This window comes from Crinia signifera, chromosome 7 (genome assembly GCF_055691185.1).
Source record: "Crinia signifera chromosome 7, ASM5569118v1, whole genome shotgun sequence".
NCBI lineage: Eukaryota > Metazoa > Chordata > Amphibia > Anura > Myobatrachidae > Crinia > Crinia signifera.
The window spans coordinates 111,677,791-111,696,241 of NC_139223.1; the positions used below are offsets into that span (position 1 = coordinate 111,677,791).

General features: G+C 42.2%; 1 protein-coding gene across 1 annotated transcript in view; it reads right to left on the reverse strand.

The window, feature by feature from the left end:
- Positions 1-18,451, reverse strand: part of TFCP2L1 (transcription factor CP2 like 1) — a 50,959-nt gene that overhangs the window by 20,183 nt on the left and 12,325 nt on the right. Inside the window, exon 2 of the mRNA XM_083153635.1 lies at positions 13,659-13,810. Within this exon, the coding sequence (XP_083009761.1) occupies positions 13,659-13,810 (152 nt within the window). The remainder of the gene's footprint in view (positions 1-13,658; positions 13,811-18,451) is intronic.

The following is an 18,451-nucleotide window of genomic DNA, read 5'->3' on the forward strand; positions in this document are numbered from 1 at the left end:
GGTTGGTACAGCTCTTATTCTCCACCCACCCAGTTTCTTCTTTCTCCTGACTTTAATATGGATAACGGGGTCTATCTCCCATTATCTGACGTCACAGAGGATCAAAATATAATACTTTTAGGTTACTTTATGCTATTTTGCAGAATGGAAGTTTACGTATTTTTTTGCTTTTAAATAAACATAATGAGAAGAAAAAAATAAAACCTCAGTGTGATCAACCGCTGAATATGATTGACATCCCCTTGCACATAACCATAACATTGTGCACTGTTACCTGCACATAGTTGGCCATATACATTTAGGTACATACAGTAGTACAGACTGTGTGCATTAAAAGCTATCAAACTTGTGAATTTACTACGTTTCAATGAATCAAACTTAATTAGCGGACTATTATGATGACAGCATGAGGTATGTTTTCAACATGTGTTGATATAGTTTATTGGCAGAGGGACGTCTGGGTATAAAATATAAATTCTTTATCCCCCAGATTATGATTGAGGGGCGCAGACTGGGCTGGTTTTGATGGACAAGCGCAGGTTTTTAACTCAATTGCATCAAGGTAAATAAATAAATAAACATACTTTGTAAAGATATTAAGGGGCATATTCAATTATCCCATTTACTGGAATGACTAAATGTAGCTCAACATGTCCAGATGCAGGTTCTTCTCATAACAATTTGTGTGATAATGGTCCATAGGATTTAACCTCATGTTTCTGTCACAGACATCCTTATTTTAAAAGTTAAAAACTTGAGGACTTTGGGCCTAATTGATACAGAATTGCTTGGTTGCGAATTAGCAAGCGGGGTGATTATAGATAGACTGCACATGCGTACATCCCTAAGTACGCAAGCGCAAGGCTATCCTGCAATGAAGTCCTGCTACTTTTTAGATTGCTGCCAATATGCAAAGTGAGTAATTGGCAGTTTTCTGGGAGTGTCAGGCATGCCCCGGCATTTGAGGGAAAGGCGTGTAACATCAGCTCCCTGATCAGCCTGTGTCTATCGTCCTGGCCTACACACAGAGAACACACTGGAATTATGAGCGTCTTCTGAATGAATTTTTAGATCTAATCACCGATCTAGCTAATTTTCGCAAGCCGTGCTAAACAATTTGCAGGCTTGCACAGGGCAGGATATCAATCTGGTGGAGCCGCGTATACCTGATCGCACGCCTTGGCAAGTAAACTGTCTTGCGATCAGTTCTGAATTAGGTCCTTCTGTTCAGAACCCATGGGACACTCCCATATGATTAATTAGGCACTTACAATTTGTACATTTATGTATCACTGTACACTTGTTTCCCGTAGGCAACAACACAAGCACTCTCATGATCCTCCTTTAATTTAATAAACCCAATATTGACCCGGGCATGGGACTTCCTTATAATATTTGAAATTACTTAACTAGAATTTACTAGAATAGCTAATTAATTAGAATAACTGAGGAGTGATTCGATGCGATCCTTAAGCCATGTACACTTGGTGCGATTTGGTCTGGCGATTTTGACTAGTCAAAATCACCTAGAAGGTTAGCCAGAATTGCCCCATGTGTGCACTGCAGGCGATAGCGTTGTGTGGCCCCATGGCATCACTATGGCCCAAACAAATAGATTGTGCAGGCAGGGCAATTTGACTGTAAGCAGCTGGCGATGACAGTCATCTATCTCTACTTAATTACATCTTGATATTGACAAAGCCATATTGCTTTGTGAAAATCGCCCAGCCCAAGCCTGTGTGTGCACTCCTTTAGTTTGATGTGATAACATCTAGATGTTCCTTTTAAGGTATATGGACATTACTTTAAGTGTTTCATTTAATGACTCAAAGGACCATCCACAACTTTGGGAATTAAGTATAGTAACAGATGATATAAGTGCAAACTGTAAGGCATGGAAAATAAAAATTAGATCTTAGGTGGAATATAGGTTCTGCCAGTTCTGAGAAATGTATGACAAGATATTACTTTTCTGGGATGGAAAAAAAAAATAAAAAAAAAAACTTAACATAGACTGTAATTTGGGACAATTATACAATAAACTATTTGTGATTAGCATACAGTTTATATTTCCCCTTGCCAGGCACAAAAGAAAATGCTGTGCAATAAAAAGTCGATGTTAACCCATCAGCAAATTCAAAGAAAACTGGAAATAAAGGCGACTTCATCAAACGCACAATTTTGAAACGCACATTTGAATAGAGTATTCCTAGCATTTGGTAGCATCTTAATTATATTTTATGCTGGGGTAAATCTATACAATGGGAAAATTACCAACATTCATAAAAAAAAAAACCTACAATCTTTATATTAACAGCTGATAACCTATTTGGTTAAATGCAATATGGTCAGAGATGCCGGAGGACCCCGATTTCGTCAGAGGGTGGCCGTATTTTTAGAGTGGCAATCATTTACTAGGCATAACCATGTTGCACTTTGCCTTATACATTTTTGCTTTAAAAATGGCCAATGAAATTCCGGACCCTATTATATTTCCCCAATTATGTGCAGGGGATTTAATGGCAAAGATTGGAGTTCTATTGAAGATGGGATCGCATATTCAATAGAACTCCCATTTTAGTAAATTTACTACTTCAGCCCTCACAAGAAAGCTCAATGTGCAGTGACTAAAGTGGGATGGAGTTACCATGACCTGTTAATGGGAGTTGTTCTAGAAGAAGTGCCACTATGATTAGAAGCACATTACACACCCATCAGCCATAACATTAAAACCACTGACCAGTAAAATGATTAACAATTATCTCATTACAATGGCATCTATCAAAGGGTGGGGTATGTACAGCAAGTGAACACTCAGTTCTAGAAATTGATGTGCTTTAAGCAAGAAAAATTGGCAAACTAAGGATCTGAGCAACTTTGACCCAGTTGTGTAGCTATCAATAGGTGTCCATTATCGGGAGGGGCGGAGCTACGGCAGCGCGGGAGTGAGGGAGCGTGAGATGGGAGCTCCCTGGATAAGATCCTGAGTGCTATTATGTCCCCGCTACCTGGAGTGCGAATGGCGGCATGAGAAAAGGGAAAAAGCCGGTACCATATATGTCCCCCTGTGAGCGGCAGTGAGGCGGAAGTCCTGTCAGTCGGGCGCCGGGAGTTGAGCTGTGCTGCAGAGTGGTGACGTGCAGCTGTGACGTGGTGCGGCTGAGAGCGTGGTTAGCCCGCGGCTGGGAGACACGAGTCGGCGGCGTTCTCTCTCAGCGTGAACGCTGTGGACGCTGAGTGTGAGCAACGGATCGCAAAAGGGGACCTGGCTGCTGGTGGGCTGCAGGGTGCAGCGGTTGGACCGGAGTAATCTGTGGCCGGAGAAGGTTGTAGCTGGCGCTCGAGTGGTGGAGGAGAAAGGAGACTGTGGAGAGGTTACTACGGACTGTGTTACAGAGGGGTGTGAGACGGTGTTTCTCTGCAGCGACAAGGGCCACACTGAAGAAGCAGGTGGCAGGTAAAAAAGAACTAAATAAGCAAGTTCACTACAGCGTCTGGAAAGTAAGACTATTTTTTTTTATCCTTCTATTCAATCTGTCCTTAACAGATGGAAAGGGTTAAAGCAGGGTGGTAAATAGCTGCCCACAGGGACTACTGTGTGAGAGCTAAAGTGAGGGGTGAAAGCTCAAATCTACACAGTGATCCGAGGGTAAGGTGGTGGATCTCCCCCAATACCCTTCTGCTTTTTCCTCTCCCCGGCATAACTGTGTGCGGTACTACCCTCAAGTATAATATCAGCACATATTAAAAAAAAACCCTGTGCCTGAGATCTACGGGACTTGTATTAAATACAGGCTGTCTCTGCTGTGTTCAAATTAAGACAGATTTAAGACGGCCCATACAGACCTCGACGTGCTGTGTCGACAACCCCTCTATACACCCAGCAGAGTGGTCCTTACACTACTAACGAGCCCACTTAAGTAGAATGGGGAAGACTGGTAATGCAACTGCGGCCGCCAGGCTCGAAAAATATGCAAGATCAAATGCTAATTCCACCCCAACACCGTCCACAACACCCGTGTCGACTCCTACTAAACCCTCGGCACCCCAGAGTAATCCAGAAATCACACTACAACAAGTCCTCGAAGCAATAAAAGGAAGCGAGCAGCGCCTAACTGATAAAATCTCAGATATTCAACTTGAGGTCAGCTCCCTCAGATCCGATATCAAAAACCTGAAAGAGCAGGTGCAGGAGACGGAAAATAGGATCTCAAAATTAGAGGATGGTAACCATGCCATTTCCACAAAAGTTGACTCTTTAATTACTCAAATGCGAGAAATGAAGGGTAAACTTTCTGATATGGAGGGCCGGCTCCGGAGGAGCAATGTAAGATTTGTGGGGTTTCCTGAACATTCGGAGGGGACTGACCCAGTGGGGTTTATCGAGAAGTGGATATGTGATAAATTTGGCAGGGAATCGTTTTCTAAAAATCTGGCGGTGGAAAGAGCCCACAGGGTTCCTTCTAGGCCATTGCCACCGGGTGCCCCACCAAGAACTCTTATCATAAAGGTGCTTAATTTCCAGGATAGAGATAAGATACTTCGGCTAGCCCGGGAAAAAGGCCAGTTAGAGCACAACGGAGCCAAAATATCCGTGTTCCCTGATTTCCCTTTGGAAATACAAAAAGAAAGAGCCAAATTTACAGAAGTAAAAAGCAGGCTGCGCCAGAATGGCTTAAAATACTCAATGATATATCCCTTCAAACTGAGAGTCGTCGCAGATGGGGAAACAGTCTTCTTCCAGTCCGCACAAGAAGCGGCTAGATGGATTGATAAATGGAAGCCAGGATCACGCCAATTGGCGGTGGACTAAATTAATAATGAACTGACGTCCAGGGAGCTCACCGTGCTATGGTGGTCTCTAAGTTCAATAGCCCTTGGGGGAAAGGGACGTATGGGTTGGGTTCAGGTATACCACTTGGGGGGTGGTGTATGGGGTGGGGGGTGGGGGGGTTAATGTTGTTTGTATATATGTTAAGTACTATCCGACCAATCATAGATAGGAGCTACCTAATACTGGGCCTAATGGCTAGAATGTATAAGATCAACCAGGAATTCAGAAATGGTGAATAGAAAAGTTATTAATTTTCTAACTTGGAATGTGCGGGGATTAAACGAAAAAGTCAAAAGATCACTAGTGCTAAAACAGTGTCAAAAATATGAGACCGATGTTGTATGTCTACAAGAGACCCACTTGTGTGGGGAGAGGTTGGGGGCGCTGAGACGGCCATGGATTGGGTGGTCCTTTCATGCGCCCTTCACCTCCTCATCACGAGGGGTCTCTATCTTGATTAAAAAAACAGTGTCATTTGAATGCATAGAAGTTAAAACAGATGATAGTGGCAGATATGTGTTTATGGAATGTATGATAAACTCGATCAAGTTTTGTATTATGGCACTATACATCCCCCCACCATTTTCGTTTGAGGTGCTAAGAAAGGCAGTTGATTTCATGGTCTCTAGACCCGATTGTAATATTGTGTGTTTAGGGGATTTTAATAGCGTTATGTATCCAGATAAAGACAGATGGAATAGGACCGGAAATGTAACATCAGCTAGACAACGTCTGGCAGAATTTGTCTCAGAAATGGGTTGGCAAGATGTCTGGCGTGACCGCTACCCTAATAAACGGGAATTTTCTTGTTACTCTGCCACCTATAACTCCTTTTCTAGGATTGACATCATCTTTACTTCCAAAAATTTGCTGAATAATATTGCCTCCATAGAGTATAAACCAAGGGGGATCTCGGACCATTCCCCAGTGTCAATGCAACTGGAATGGGACCAAGTGAAGGGCAGTTCATATTGGAAACTCCAGCCAGCCTGGTTGTCACAAATGGGAGAATTGGATAATATTGCAAAAGAGTGTGAGGTCTTTTTTGACCAAAATCTTCTATCTGCTAAATCTATATCGGTTTGGGATGCCTTTAAATCTTATCTCAGAGGATCCTTTATTAAAAGGATATCTGAGATTAAAAAGGAGGTCCAAACAAGGGCGCTAATATTAGAAGAAAGTATGATTGAGAAAGAAAAGGAGTATTTAAGTAAAAAAATAGATAGTGCCAAGGATGAGTGGATTAGGGCTCAGAAGGAGTGGGTGGAGTATTTGCAAAAAATGACGCAATGTAGCCTCCTGAAAAGGTCACACCATATATACTCTAACTTAGACAAAGCAGGGAAATATATGGCATATCTGGTCAAGGTTGACAGGTCCCCGAACCAAGTGTCCAAAATTAGGAACGAGAATGGAGAGATTGTGACCAAGATTGGTGACATATCAGAAGTGTTTGTTAAGCACTTCAAAGAAGTATACAAATCAAAATTAACTCTCGGGGAAAACGAGATCGAATCCTATATCCAAAAGATAGATATTCCAAAACTAGGTTCCGATGCTACTGACAACTTAGACTTGCCCATTACAGTGGAAGAAGTAATACAAGCTGTTAGATCCATCTCACCGGGAAAGGCTCCAGGAACGGACGGCCTACCCTGTGAGGTGTATAAACAAATGATTGATACTTTGGCACCGCGCCTCCTTTATTTCTTCCAAAGAATGGAGGAAGAGGGAAGTTTCGCCAACTCGATGAAGGAAGCTGTAATTACAGTTATCCCAAAAGAAGGCAAAGACCCGATTGTAGTAGATTCATACCGCCCCATATCGCTGATAAATTCGGATGCCAAGATATTTGCCAAAATTCTAGCAAACAGGCTGGATAAGGTAATTGGGACCATCGTGCACCCGGACCAATCCGGATTTATGCGAGGGAAAGCTACCTCAATTAACCTGAGAAAGGTTTATACCTATCTCCAGACTAAGGAATTTATAGGGGAGGAAGCGGCGATCGTTTCACTAGATGCCAATAAGGCCTTTGATTCGGTCGAATGGCCTTACTTGTATGCAACCTTGAAAGCATTTGGGTTTGGGTCTAGGTTCATTAATTGGGTTGGCCTAATGTATCAGGACCCCACCGCGAGGGTTGGTGTCAGTGGGCACGTCTCAGAGCCATTTGTGTTATCACGGGGCACGAGACAGGGATGTCCCCTCTCGCCGATGCTATTTGCATTGGCGATAGAGCCATTGGCGTGCCTGCTGAGGACAATCCTCGCGGTGGGGGATGGGAGTAAGAACCACGGCAACTATAATATGGTGTCATTGTACGCCGATGATTTATTAGTGGGGGTAACAGATTGGGCTAGGGATCTCCCAAATATAATTAGTACAATTCAGAATTTTGGACAATATTCAGGCCTAACAATTAATTGGAATAAGTCACACTTGATGTTAACTGGGCACGACAGTGGGCGTGAGAATGAGATTAATATTCCAATCCCAGTTACCAATAAATTCAAATATCTTGGCATCTACCTATCAGTAGATTATAAAAACTATATTAGAGATAATCTAGACCCATTAATTAAAGAAATTCAAAGTAGATGCAGGTGTTGGCTTAGACTACCTCTGACTATATTAGGTCGAATAAATCTAATAAAAATGGTAATATTGCCAAAGCTCCTATACATTCTCTTGCAGTCTCCCATCTATATTAAAGATGATATATTTCGGAAGATTAATAGTATTTTGACGTCCTTTATCTGGCGTAATAAACGGCCAAGAATTAAATTAGATAATATGGTTCGGGATAGAGAACACGGGGGACTGGCTATGCCAAACTGTAAGTATTACTATTTGGCGGCCCAGTTATCACATCTATACCTGTGGATTAAAGAGAAGGAAGGGCTACAAGAATTAAATGATCTGGTAGAGGCAGTGGCACCGGGATCTACTCCTATACAAGTATTATTAAATAAGAATGTGGGGAATAAAGTCCCAGGCATTCTAATGCAGGCGTGTAAAATCTGGAAGCTAGTCAATAAGATCACAGGGGCAACGGGTGAGGACCCAGAAACATGCTTATTTTCAATTAAAGCATTGGAAGGCCTGAGGGTTGACCAAGGGAGTAAAATATGGAGACAGTACGGAATCTATAATCTTGGCCATATATACGAGAATTGTGTAATAAAAACCTTTTCACAGTTGCAGAGTGAATTTCAACTGCCTAAGAACATGTTCTATAGGTACCTGCAAATTAAAAGTGCCCTTGGTCAATATTTCAGGTCAGGTCGTATAGAAATTAGTGACTCACCGATTAAAAAGTGTATTAATAAAATGACTGCGGAGAAACGGGTATCAAAATGGTATAAATTCCTGATGGAAAATAGTTATGGGGATGCTCTTCCCGAATTAAGAGCAAAATGGGAAAAGGATTTCCATGAAGCCAATATCGATGATGAGGGATGGGGAAAAGCGTTATCTTCATCAGTGGGGGCTACTAATTCAATAAGAGTCCAACAGACACAAATAAATATCTTCTACCGGACATATATAACCCCGGTAATTTTGAGCAAGTTCTCAGAGGATAACTCTGATAAATGCCCAAAATGCGGGGAAGCAGGCTGTAATTTCCGCCATTTGATATGGCAATGTCCGCAGGTCATGAGTTTTTGGCAAAGAATCTCAGACACTTTGATAGAGATTGGTATACCTCGGTCCTCCATTCAGCCATTAAACTGTATTTTGGGTATTTGGCCAACCAACAAGATGCCATATGAATTTAGGCAACTTGCAGTTAACCTATGTGCTCTGGCGAAAATGACCATAGCGAGATCATGGATGGATAAGAAAGGGCCGGGTTACAAGGAATGGGTGAACTTGGTTGAGGCCACAGTTGAACATGAGAAGTATGTCCATGTGAGTAGAGGAACGGTGGAAAAATTCTATAAGATCTGGAGTGGTTGGTTAAATAGAAGAACTGGTATTGGGTAGCACTACTAAAGAATAAATGGATTCAGATATAAATATAATATTTTTTTTATTATTTAATAGAAATGTAATCTTTTGAAGATAGGGATGTGGATATTAGAGTAATGGAAGCAGGATATGTTGTGGTTATAATACACGGTGGTACAGAATTTCAAGGCCACTTACACAATGATAATTATATTTTCACATATTATTTTTTATTGAGTTTTTCCTTTTTAATCTAATTATTAATTTTATTATATTTATGCACTAAGCACTTTACCATTAATGAGTTTGAATATAAAATAGAATGAAAAGTGAAATAGTAAAAATTTAAGATATAAATCATAGAATATGGGTTCACGGATTAGTAATATTCACTAAAGAGTATAACAATACTGGGCAGTAATAACAAAAAATCACAGAATAAGTAATAGTATTAGATAGGAACACTTAATTGATAAAGAAAATCAAAGTATACTAACCACGTTGAAGTAAGATAATTTCTGGTCCAGTTGGGCAATGAATAAAATTGTATATATAGTACTGTATGGGGTCGCTCTGAGAGTTGGCAGTGGGTAGTGATGTTAGTAATGAGATTGAGTCGGATGGTAGTATAATTGTCTGTATTTTGTGCTTATATGTATGTATGTTTTGCTATTTTTTTTTTTTTTTTTTTTTTTTTTTTTTTTTTTTTTTCTGTTATGTATATGTATGTACCGAAAAAATTTATATAATAAAGAGTATATTTAAAAAAAAAAATAGGTGTCCATTATCAGAGGATCTCAAAACGTCAGCTCTTGTGGAGTGTTCCTGGTAGGCAGTGGTTACTACCTACTAAAAATGGGTCAAGGAAGGACAATCTGTGAACCAGCGAAAGGTCTGTGGGCGTCCAAAGCTCCTAAATGTGCATGGGGAGTAAAGGGTAGGAAGCCTGGTCTGATCCCACAGAAGAGCTACCGCAGTACAAATTGCTGAAAAATTGTTAATACTTGTCATGACAGAAAGTATCACACACACACACACAGAGTGCCCATGCTAACCCCTCTCCCCCGCCAAAAGCGCCTACAATGGACAAGCAAGTGGCAGAAATGAACCATGGAGCAAAGGAACAAGGTGACCTGGTCGGATAAATCATGTTTATTTTACATCCTGTGGCTGGCCAAATGCATGAACATCGTTTACCTAGGTAAAGTGATGTCACCAGGATGTAGAGATGTATCCTCCCTCATCCTGGGTATATAGGCATGCTCCCTCCCACATTCTAACCATTACATCATCTGTGCTCCCCAAATAACACTTACCTAAACATTGTTGCAGACCAAGTACACCCCTTAATAGCAGTATTCCATGAGAGCAGTGGTTTCTTTCAGCACAATAACGCACCAGCCACACTGAAAAATTGTTCAGGTATTGTTTGAGGCTATATAAGAGTTTAATTTCACCAGATGTTAATCTAATCGAGCATCTGTGGGAAGTGCTGAAAAAATAAATCTAAGCCATGGGCGCCCAAACGCACAAGTGATGGTGCATACACACTAGACAATATTTTAAACAATATGATGCATGTGATAAGCTGATCACAGTACGGATGGTGTAATGGTTAGCATTACTGCCTCACAGCGCTGAGGTCTTAGTTTCGATTCCCACCATGGTCCTAACTTGGGATTACTCCAGGTACTCTGGTTTCCTATCACAATCCAAAAATATACTGGTAGGTCCAAAAAAATTAACCCGAGAATGAGTGTGTGTGTGTGTGTGTGTGTGTGTGTGTGTGTGCGCGCGTGTAAGAGAATGTTTAAATGTTCTCTGTAAAGCAGAATATGTGTGCACTATATAAATAACGTAATATACAATATGCAATCCGTAGCAATGCAAATACAGGAGGAGGTGCATACCACCTCCTGCCTCAATCTGCGATCACAGATTAAGAAGCCAAGAAAACTACATCCCACGTCTGGTAATGCCATCCATCCCCTGACCTACACAATATGAAATTTAATGTTAAATGTTGACCGGTGTATATAGTGGCATAGTGGTTAACATCATATTGTATTATGTACAGGGTGGTGTAGCAGTGATAAACATTACATCACATTATATATATATATATTACTATGAATAGTGGGTACAGTGGTTAGCAGTATATTATACAGAATATGGTTGAACACAGGTTAGCAGTATATTATTTTAAGTGGCAAAATGGTTAGCAGTAGCTATGTATCTATATAGATGCAATTGAACAGCTGGCAATGGTGGTCTTCTAAAGAAATACATGATAACTCTTTCCTCAGGATAATTACTGTACCTGAGGAAAGAGTACTAGGTTGGACTGTATAGGGTAGTTATTGTGCATGACCATGAGTACCAAAGTGCCTCTTACTAATTTTCATCTACAGCAATCCAGCAAGGAAAGCATCAGTCCTATTTACTATCACTGTAAGAGGCGTGCCGTATATTTAGAAATATCCCTCTGTCTCTCTCTACAGATGTGTCCTCAAACACCAAGCCTCAATACGCCATGAGGCACGACAGAGTAGTGCAGAGTGGTGCAGAGTGGTGTAGTGTAGCAAAAAAATTGTCAATCTATGGCAAAGATGCAGAGCTGAGACTAACAACACAGGAATTAATTTAATATGTGTACAAAGTAGCAAATGTAGCAGAGCTTCGTATAAAAAAAGCCTTAGGAACTGTATCATAGCACTTCATATACAAATTTAGACTCATACACAGATTGTACAGTACTGTAATTGGTGCATATCAAATTAGTGAGTACAGTCTCGTCAAGCGGATATGCCACATCCCAAGGTTGAATTTTAGTGAAGAAGAAGCACATTTTAGCACAAATGACCCTTGGCGCATACAGTTGCATGGGACATGGCACTCAGAGATGGGCTGTTTGGCATGTGTGTTGAAAGAGTACTTGAGGAGACATCCATATCCACCTATAGACACGGTGGTTAACAGTATATTCTGCATAGAGTGAAAATGTGCCTCCCTATATGTAAAATTTATTGCAAAACCACCATGGTTTGCATTTAGATAGATAGGCACAGAAGCGAATAGTATTCTATATACATAGGGAGGCACAGTGGTTAGCATTATATGTATAAGTTGGCACAGTGGTTAACATTCGATTATAAGTATAAGAAAGACGGTACTCTTTACCTAGAACGGCGCCCGCGATTAGCATCGCGGGCGTCGCGGGTACATAAAAAACGGGTGCGACGCGATGCCCGCGATTTTCCCATAGGGATCAATGTTAAAAGTCAGATTGGACGCGATTTTACTGTTAAATGCCTCAATGCCCGCGATTTTTACATAGGAAACAATGTTAAATGGGCCACAGAGCCCTAATAGTCCCCTGAAGTCTTAAATGGCCCCCACAATTTTTAACGCCACCCCACGATCAACGTGAACCCGAAGCGTGGCGAGCGCAGCGAGCCCGCGAGGGGCGGCGGTACGCGTCCTCCGACCTTTTCATACCCCCACTATCCACGTCGGCGTGGAGTTGAGAATAGAATAGTGTGGCGAGCGCAGCGAGCCACCGAGCCCGAAGCGTGGCGAGCGCAGCGAGCCCCGCGAGGGGACGCGGATACCTTCACAGTTATACGCGTCCCCTCGCGGGCTTCACAGGTGTCCGTGGCGACGCGGACACCTGTGAAGCCCGCGAGGGGACGTGTTTACCTGTGAAGGTATCCGCGTCCGCTCGCCACGCTTCGGGCTCGGTGGCTCGCCACACTATTCTATTCTCAACTCCACGCCGACGTGGATAGTGGGGGTATGAAAAGGTCGGAGGACGCGTATCGCCGCCCCTCACGGGCTCGCTGCGCTCGCCACGCTTCGGGTTGACGTTGATCGTGGGGTGCCGTTAAAAATTGTGGGGGCCATTTCAGACTTCAGGGGGACTATTAGGGCTGTGGCCCATTTAACATTGTTTCCTATGGAAAAATCGCGGGCATTGAGGCATTGAACTAACTAAAATCGCGTCCAATCTGACTTTTAACATTGGTCCCTATGGGAAATCGCGGCCATCGCATCGCACCCGTTTTTTAGTGCATTCGATGGTCGCGATGGTCGCCGGTCTAGGTAAAGAGTACCAGAAAGACACAGTGGTTAACATACTACATACATAGGAAAGCACAGTGGTTAGCATTATGGGCAGGATGTATTCAAATACATTGCCGCACCACCGCAGCGATGCTAGCGCATATGTACTAACATATGCGACTAGCATCGCAATGCAGTGACAGTTGCCCCCCGTGATACTTGTGATGTGGCGTCTACGTCACATCCCTGGGCTTCAGCGGCTGTCCCCGGGGGCCTCCTTCTCTCCGCTGGAGCCGGAAGGACCTCCGGCTGTGACATGTTGCTAGGGGAAGGAGGAGTTTGACTGAAAAGGGGGTTTTACCGCATTTTTCCCTTAGTACATCCCGTCCTATGTATATGTAAAGACGCACAGTGGTTAGCAGTATGTATTATACGTAGAAACGCACAATGGTTAGCATTATGTTTTCTATACAGGGAGGCATAGCCATACACACATACTTACACTATGTGTATGGGTATATGCATATAGGTATATGATCTCCTACACTCCAAAAACTTATTAGTATACTAAATGGCTTCTGACCAAATTAACCCTATTGTGTGTATAGTTGTATTTCAGGGAAAAGTCTAAACTCCTCTGGGACAGGTACTAAATGTGAAGTGTTAAATCCGCTATGTAAAGTAGTGAGTAATGCAGTAGTACCCTTCTTCATTATGAATTAGGTCTCATGTTCTGTCAGGACAAATGTTGAATATCACCTAGACTTTCTCTATGACTGCACTAGCTGGGACCATGCTGGTTTCATACCTTGATTGAGATAAGTCAGAGTCTCCTCATGCAGTTTAACAGCAGGTGAAGTAGCTGTGCATAGCACATACTGGAATGGGGGCAGCTTGGCATCCGTGTCTGGAGAGAGATGTGGTTCTTCTTGCTTAAAGATCGGCAGTGCAAGGACGTCACTATAAAAAAAATAATTAAAGCGGTGAGTAAAAGTGTTATGTTCAGTGCATTAACCTTTAAGTGAAAGAAGACATATAATAAGAAAGTCATGCTCAAATGAAGAACTGAGGCTGCTCCTTAACAAGCAACATACTGGACATCCTCCCAGATAAGACTATGGGGGTTATTCGGACTCACTCGGAAAGGCACAATCACTCTCTAATGGACAAAACCATGCGCACTGCAGGTGGGGCTGATGTAACATGTGCAGAGAGAGTTATATTATTGTTTCTGTGCAGGGTAAATACTGGCTGCTTTATTTTTACACTGCAATATAGATATCAGTCTGAAATACACACCCCACCCAAATCTAACTCTCTCTGCACATGTTATATCAACCCCACCTGCAGTGCACATGGTTTTGTCCATTAGAGAGTGAATTGGAATAACCCCCTATGCCATAATGGTTATGAAATCATAGTTTAATTGCCATACTAGACACTTCACAATAGGAATATGAGGAAACTACTGCATAGGTAAAGGCCTACAAATAATGTAACCTGATTTGTGTTGCAGCCATTGTTACAGATACCAATGAACTTGTTTCGATAAATGACCCCAGTAAATTAACATTACCTGAATCATGAGCAGAAGACATTCTACTTTTAAATCAGATATGTAATTTCCCAGAACATATGTTTCTTGCAACAAGTTCAGAGAGGAATGATTCTTAAAGGCCCCCATCCACTAGGGCAAGGTATCGTATGTATCTCCCCGGCAGCTCTCGGGACAGGATTGCATACAATACTTTGTGGTACTTTTGCATACAATGTATCGTATGAGATCCAAGGAAGGTCTACGGGATGCAACAAATATTCATGGCAGCCCGTAGGATCTGCGATGCACGGCGAATGGGAATGCACCTCAAATGGCAATCGCAGGTAAATGACATGTGTCATGTGCCACAATGTCACTTTTTATGCAATACGTGGCAGCAATGTGTCAGAATCACATAAAAAGTGACCATATCGCACCAGTGGATGGGGTCCTTAAGAAAGAAAAAAAGCTTTATTGCTCTGCATGCAACCATGTATAACATTTATATTCAAGACAGATAAGGATCATGTATCATACAACAGAGAGCAATGAAGTGGAGACATTGTCCATAGCAACCAATCAGCTTCTGTCATTATACAATTAAAGTGCTGAAAAATCTGTCAGTAGATTACATTTTTTTTAAGTGAAACTGCAGTGAGGAAACAGGTCTAAAAACCATCCGACCGTGGGCGGGATTCTCTAATCTAAATATGCAGTAAAAACCCTGTTATCGGGGGTTTTACCGCATTTTCTTATGCAGCAAAACCTGCACAGCGGGTTTTCGCTGCGGGGAGTATCGCCAGCAAAAGCTGGCGATACCCCATAGAAGCCTATGGGCTTCTTAACACACCCACGCAGCCCCGAATGGACTCCCGACGCCCCCCTCCTCACCTGTGTCCAGGCAGCACAGCACTGTGCTGCCTGGACCTGTGACCTCCTCCCTGCACTGAAATTCCTCTTCCGGGTGCAGGGAGGAGGAGGAGAGCCCACCACAGCAGGAGCACAGTCAGTTCAAGTCGGGTAAGGGAGGGAAGGGGGAGCCGTCGGGACCCACTGGCTCACCGCAAAGGACAGCTCTTAACGCAAGAGCTGTCCTTTGCCATAATTATAGCATATGTTAGAGCTGGGGTAGCCAACTCCAATCCTCGAGAGCTACCAACAGTTATTGTTTCCCAGATCTCCTCACAGAATCACAAGTGAAGTAATTAACACCACCTGTGGATCTTTTAAAATGTGTTAGTGAGTAATGAGTGCACCTGTGCAGCAGCTAGGTTGTCTGGAAAATGTGCACTGTTGGTAGCTCTCGAGGACTGGAGTTGGCTATCCCTGTGTTAGAGCATATGCGATAATATCAGCGGTACCCGGTGATGTGCGGCGGATGTGGGGCACGGATGTTAGAGCATCCCGTCCCGTGTCCGCAATTGAATAGGAAAGTCCGGTTTTTTTTTCCGGCTGGAAAATGGACTGACTTGAATGCCCCCTAAGCTAGTTAAATTATATATAGGGGGAAATTTACTAAAATGGAAGTTCTTTCACATGGGATGTTGCTATGGGCAACCAATCCATATATACTTTTCATTTATTTAGCACCTTCTAGAAGATAATAGATATTATCTAATCGGTTTCCCATAGCAACATCCCATGTGAAATAAATCTCCCATCTTAGTAAATGTTCCCCATAGAAGCTTATTGTTTGATATAGACAACTTACCAAATTTGCTTTATAGGGTTTCATTGATGCACTTGAACTACTGCCTGCCAGAAAAGCCCTGATCCCCCATGTTTTAATCTTCTGTAAGACTATAAAGTATTTACAATGTATACATGTTGCCAACAATCCGAAAAATCTTTGGGAACGCTGAGCGGTGATGTGATATCATTCAGTAGCTGCAGTGGGAGCTGGACTTTTACTCAGCAGGACATCTCACAGAAAAAGGATTAATCTACTTTAATATGCAAGTCCTGTATTACAAAGCACATTCAGAAAATAAATCTCCTTGCTGGATCCCAATTTTCTCTCCTTTTTAATTCCCTACTTTAAAAAAACCTATGTTAACTCTTGAAGAACTGCCCAAGTAGCAGAAATCCGCATAATGCGTGCGAGTCCAGAAAATTGGGAAGATGGATGTTGCCTGGCCATGTGTAAATTAAACATGTTTAATAGAACGTGACTACCTCTGTCAGGAAAGATCTGGTTCAAACAAGAGCTGCAAAGGGAATATATTACCCAGCATGCAGCAGAGAATGCACTCCCTGACTTCGTGACAATACCTAATATATGATTTCATACATGCACTTGAATTTTTGTAAAGAAACTAAAAGCAATTCATTGGTGTCAGTTTATTATTACAGAGAAGCCCAGAGATTGAGCAACTTCAAATAATGAATAAAGTATTATATGCATCACTTAGCTACTTTATATACTGTTTATGGAGAAAACAATATATACATATACTAAAATAATGCAGTTTAGACAGTCTCAGCCCCAGATTCCCTTTTATAGTATCTCTGCTTTCCAAAGCAAAATATCCATTTCGTACTGAAATTCAAGGCAATAGAAAGAAGAAGCACCCACTACACATCAGTAATATGATGATATATAGCTGGTCATATTTCGAGCAACATTTACAAAACAAAATGTAAAGATTGCACAGGGTCTGTCTAATAGATATTAAAGTTTAAAAGTGTTCAAATACAGACACTGCATAGTACCTTTATTAGACATTATCACACTTCCCTCTAAGTTAGAAAACAGACATCATTTACCCTCAAAAATGGCAAGTGCAATAAATGAAAGGTCTATTACAGGATATGAGGGAAGCTACAGATGGAGCCGGCCTTGTCTTTGCAGGGGATGGCGGCAGAATCGCCAGCCGCCATCCCCCGCCAGCTGCCATCTGCTCTGCATCTCGTGCCCTTCCGACGGCGCTTCCCCCGGGTCCCTGCCGGCGGTCACCCGGGGTCCCCACCGCCTCCCCACTACCCACCACCCCCCCCGCAGCCTCCCCTAACCCTGTACGTCTCCCTGAAGCGGAGACGGACAGGGTTACCGTCGCCCCGCCCCCCCGGAAACTAAGACGCGCGTGCGTGTGAGACGCACGCGCGTCTCAGTCAGATGGAGCGCCTCGCTGCTGGCGGATCGCCAGCAGAGACAGTCTGGCGATTCACCAGCAAGAGGGAGCCCGGCTCCATCTGTACATGCAGAAGGCTAGATACAGGCAGAAATAAATCATCTACGGACACAGCGGGTGTTCAGGAACCACTTTCATCTATATAAAGAAAACGCATTACAAGCTAAGTAATGACCACTATCCCAGTGTAATTAGATTGTTCTGGGAGTTCCCATCACTTTTTGCACTTGTCACACTCAAATGCACTTGGTTTAGAAAAAAGCTGACGTTTCATGGATTTCGGCACACCATTTTAGGAGCTGGGTATCAGAAATAAAAGAGGCGAGTGCCATGCATTGCTGCTCACCACTTTAGGAAGTGGTGAGCAGAAATAAGGAGTGACTGTGGCACTCACACAAAAAATAAATTAATGTTAACAGCTCCCATCGGAGCAATTGAGTTTTTAAGGACACTCTGGTCTTTGTACTACTAAATCAAATTCATTCAAACAGGGTACAGAAATAATGACAATTCATTCCTTAGAACATTAGGCTACTAGAGTTCTTGGAAATGGTATTCTACTAAAAGGACACAGATACTCTTCTATACTCAATTGGAGGTAGCATATAATAGTGGGTTTATTTCTCTATGTTGCAGCGTTTTAAGGTTTCATGCCAACGTTATTCAAAGAAGAAAAACAATGTATAGCTTGTATCAATCACGTGTTCTTGTATTCTGAAATAAAAGTTATAAATAAACACCCCTGAAGATGAACAATTCTTGTATAGAGTTAGGATATCTTAAGCTCTCACTAGTTTACAGGAATCACACATCAGATGTCTCTAGGAATTAACTGGTCCATTAATATACTATACATAGTCTATGTACCCATCACGTGTTCTTATACACTGAAATTAAGATATAAATAAAACACTGAAGACGTAGAACATTTGT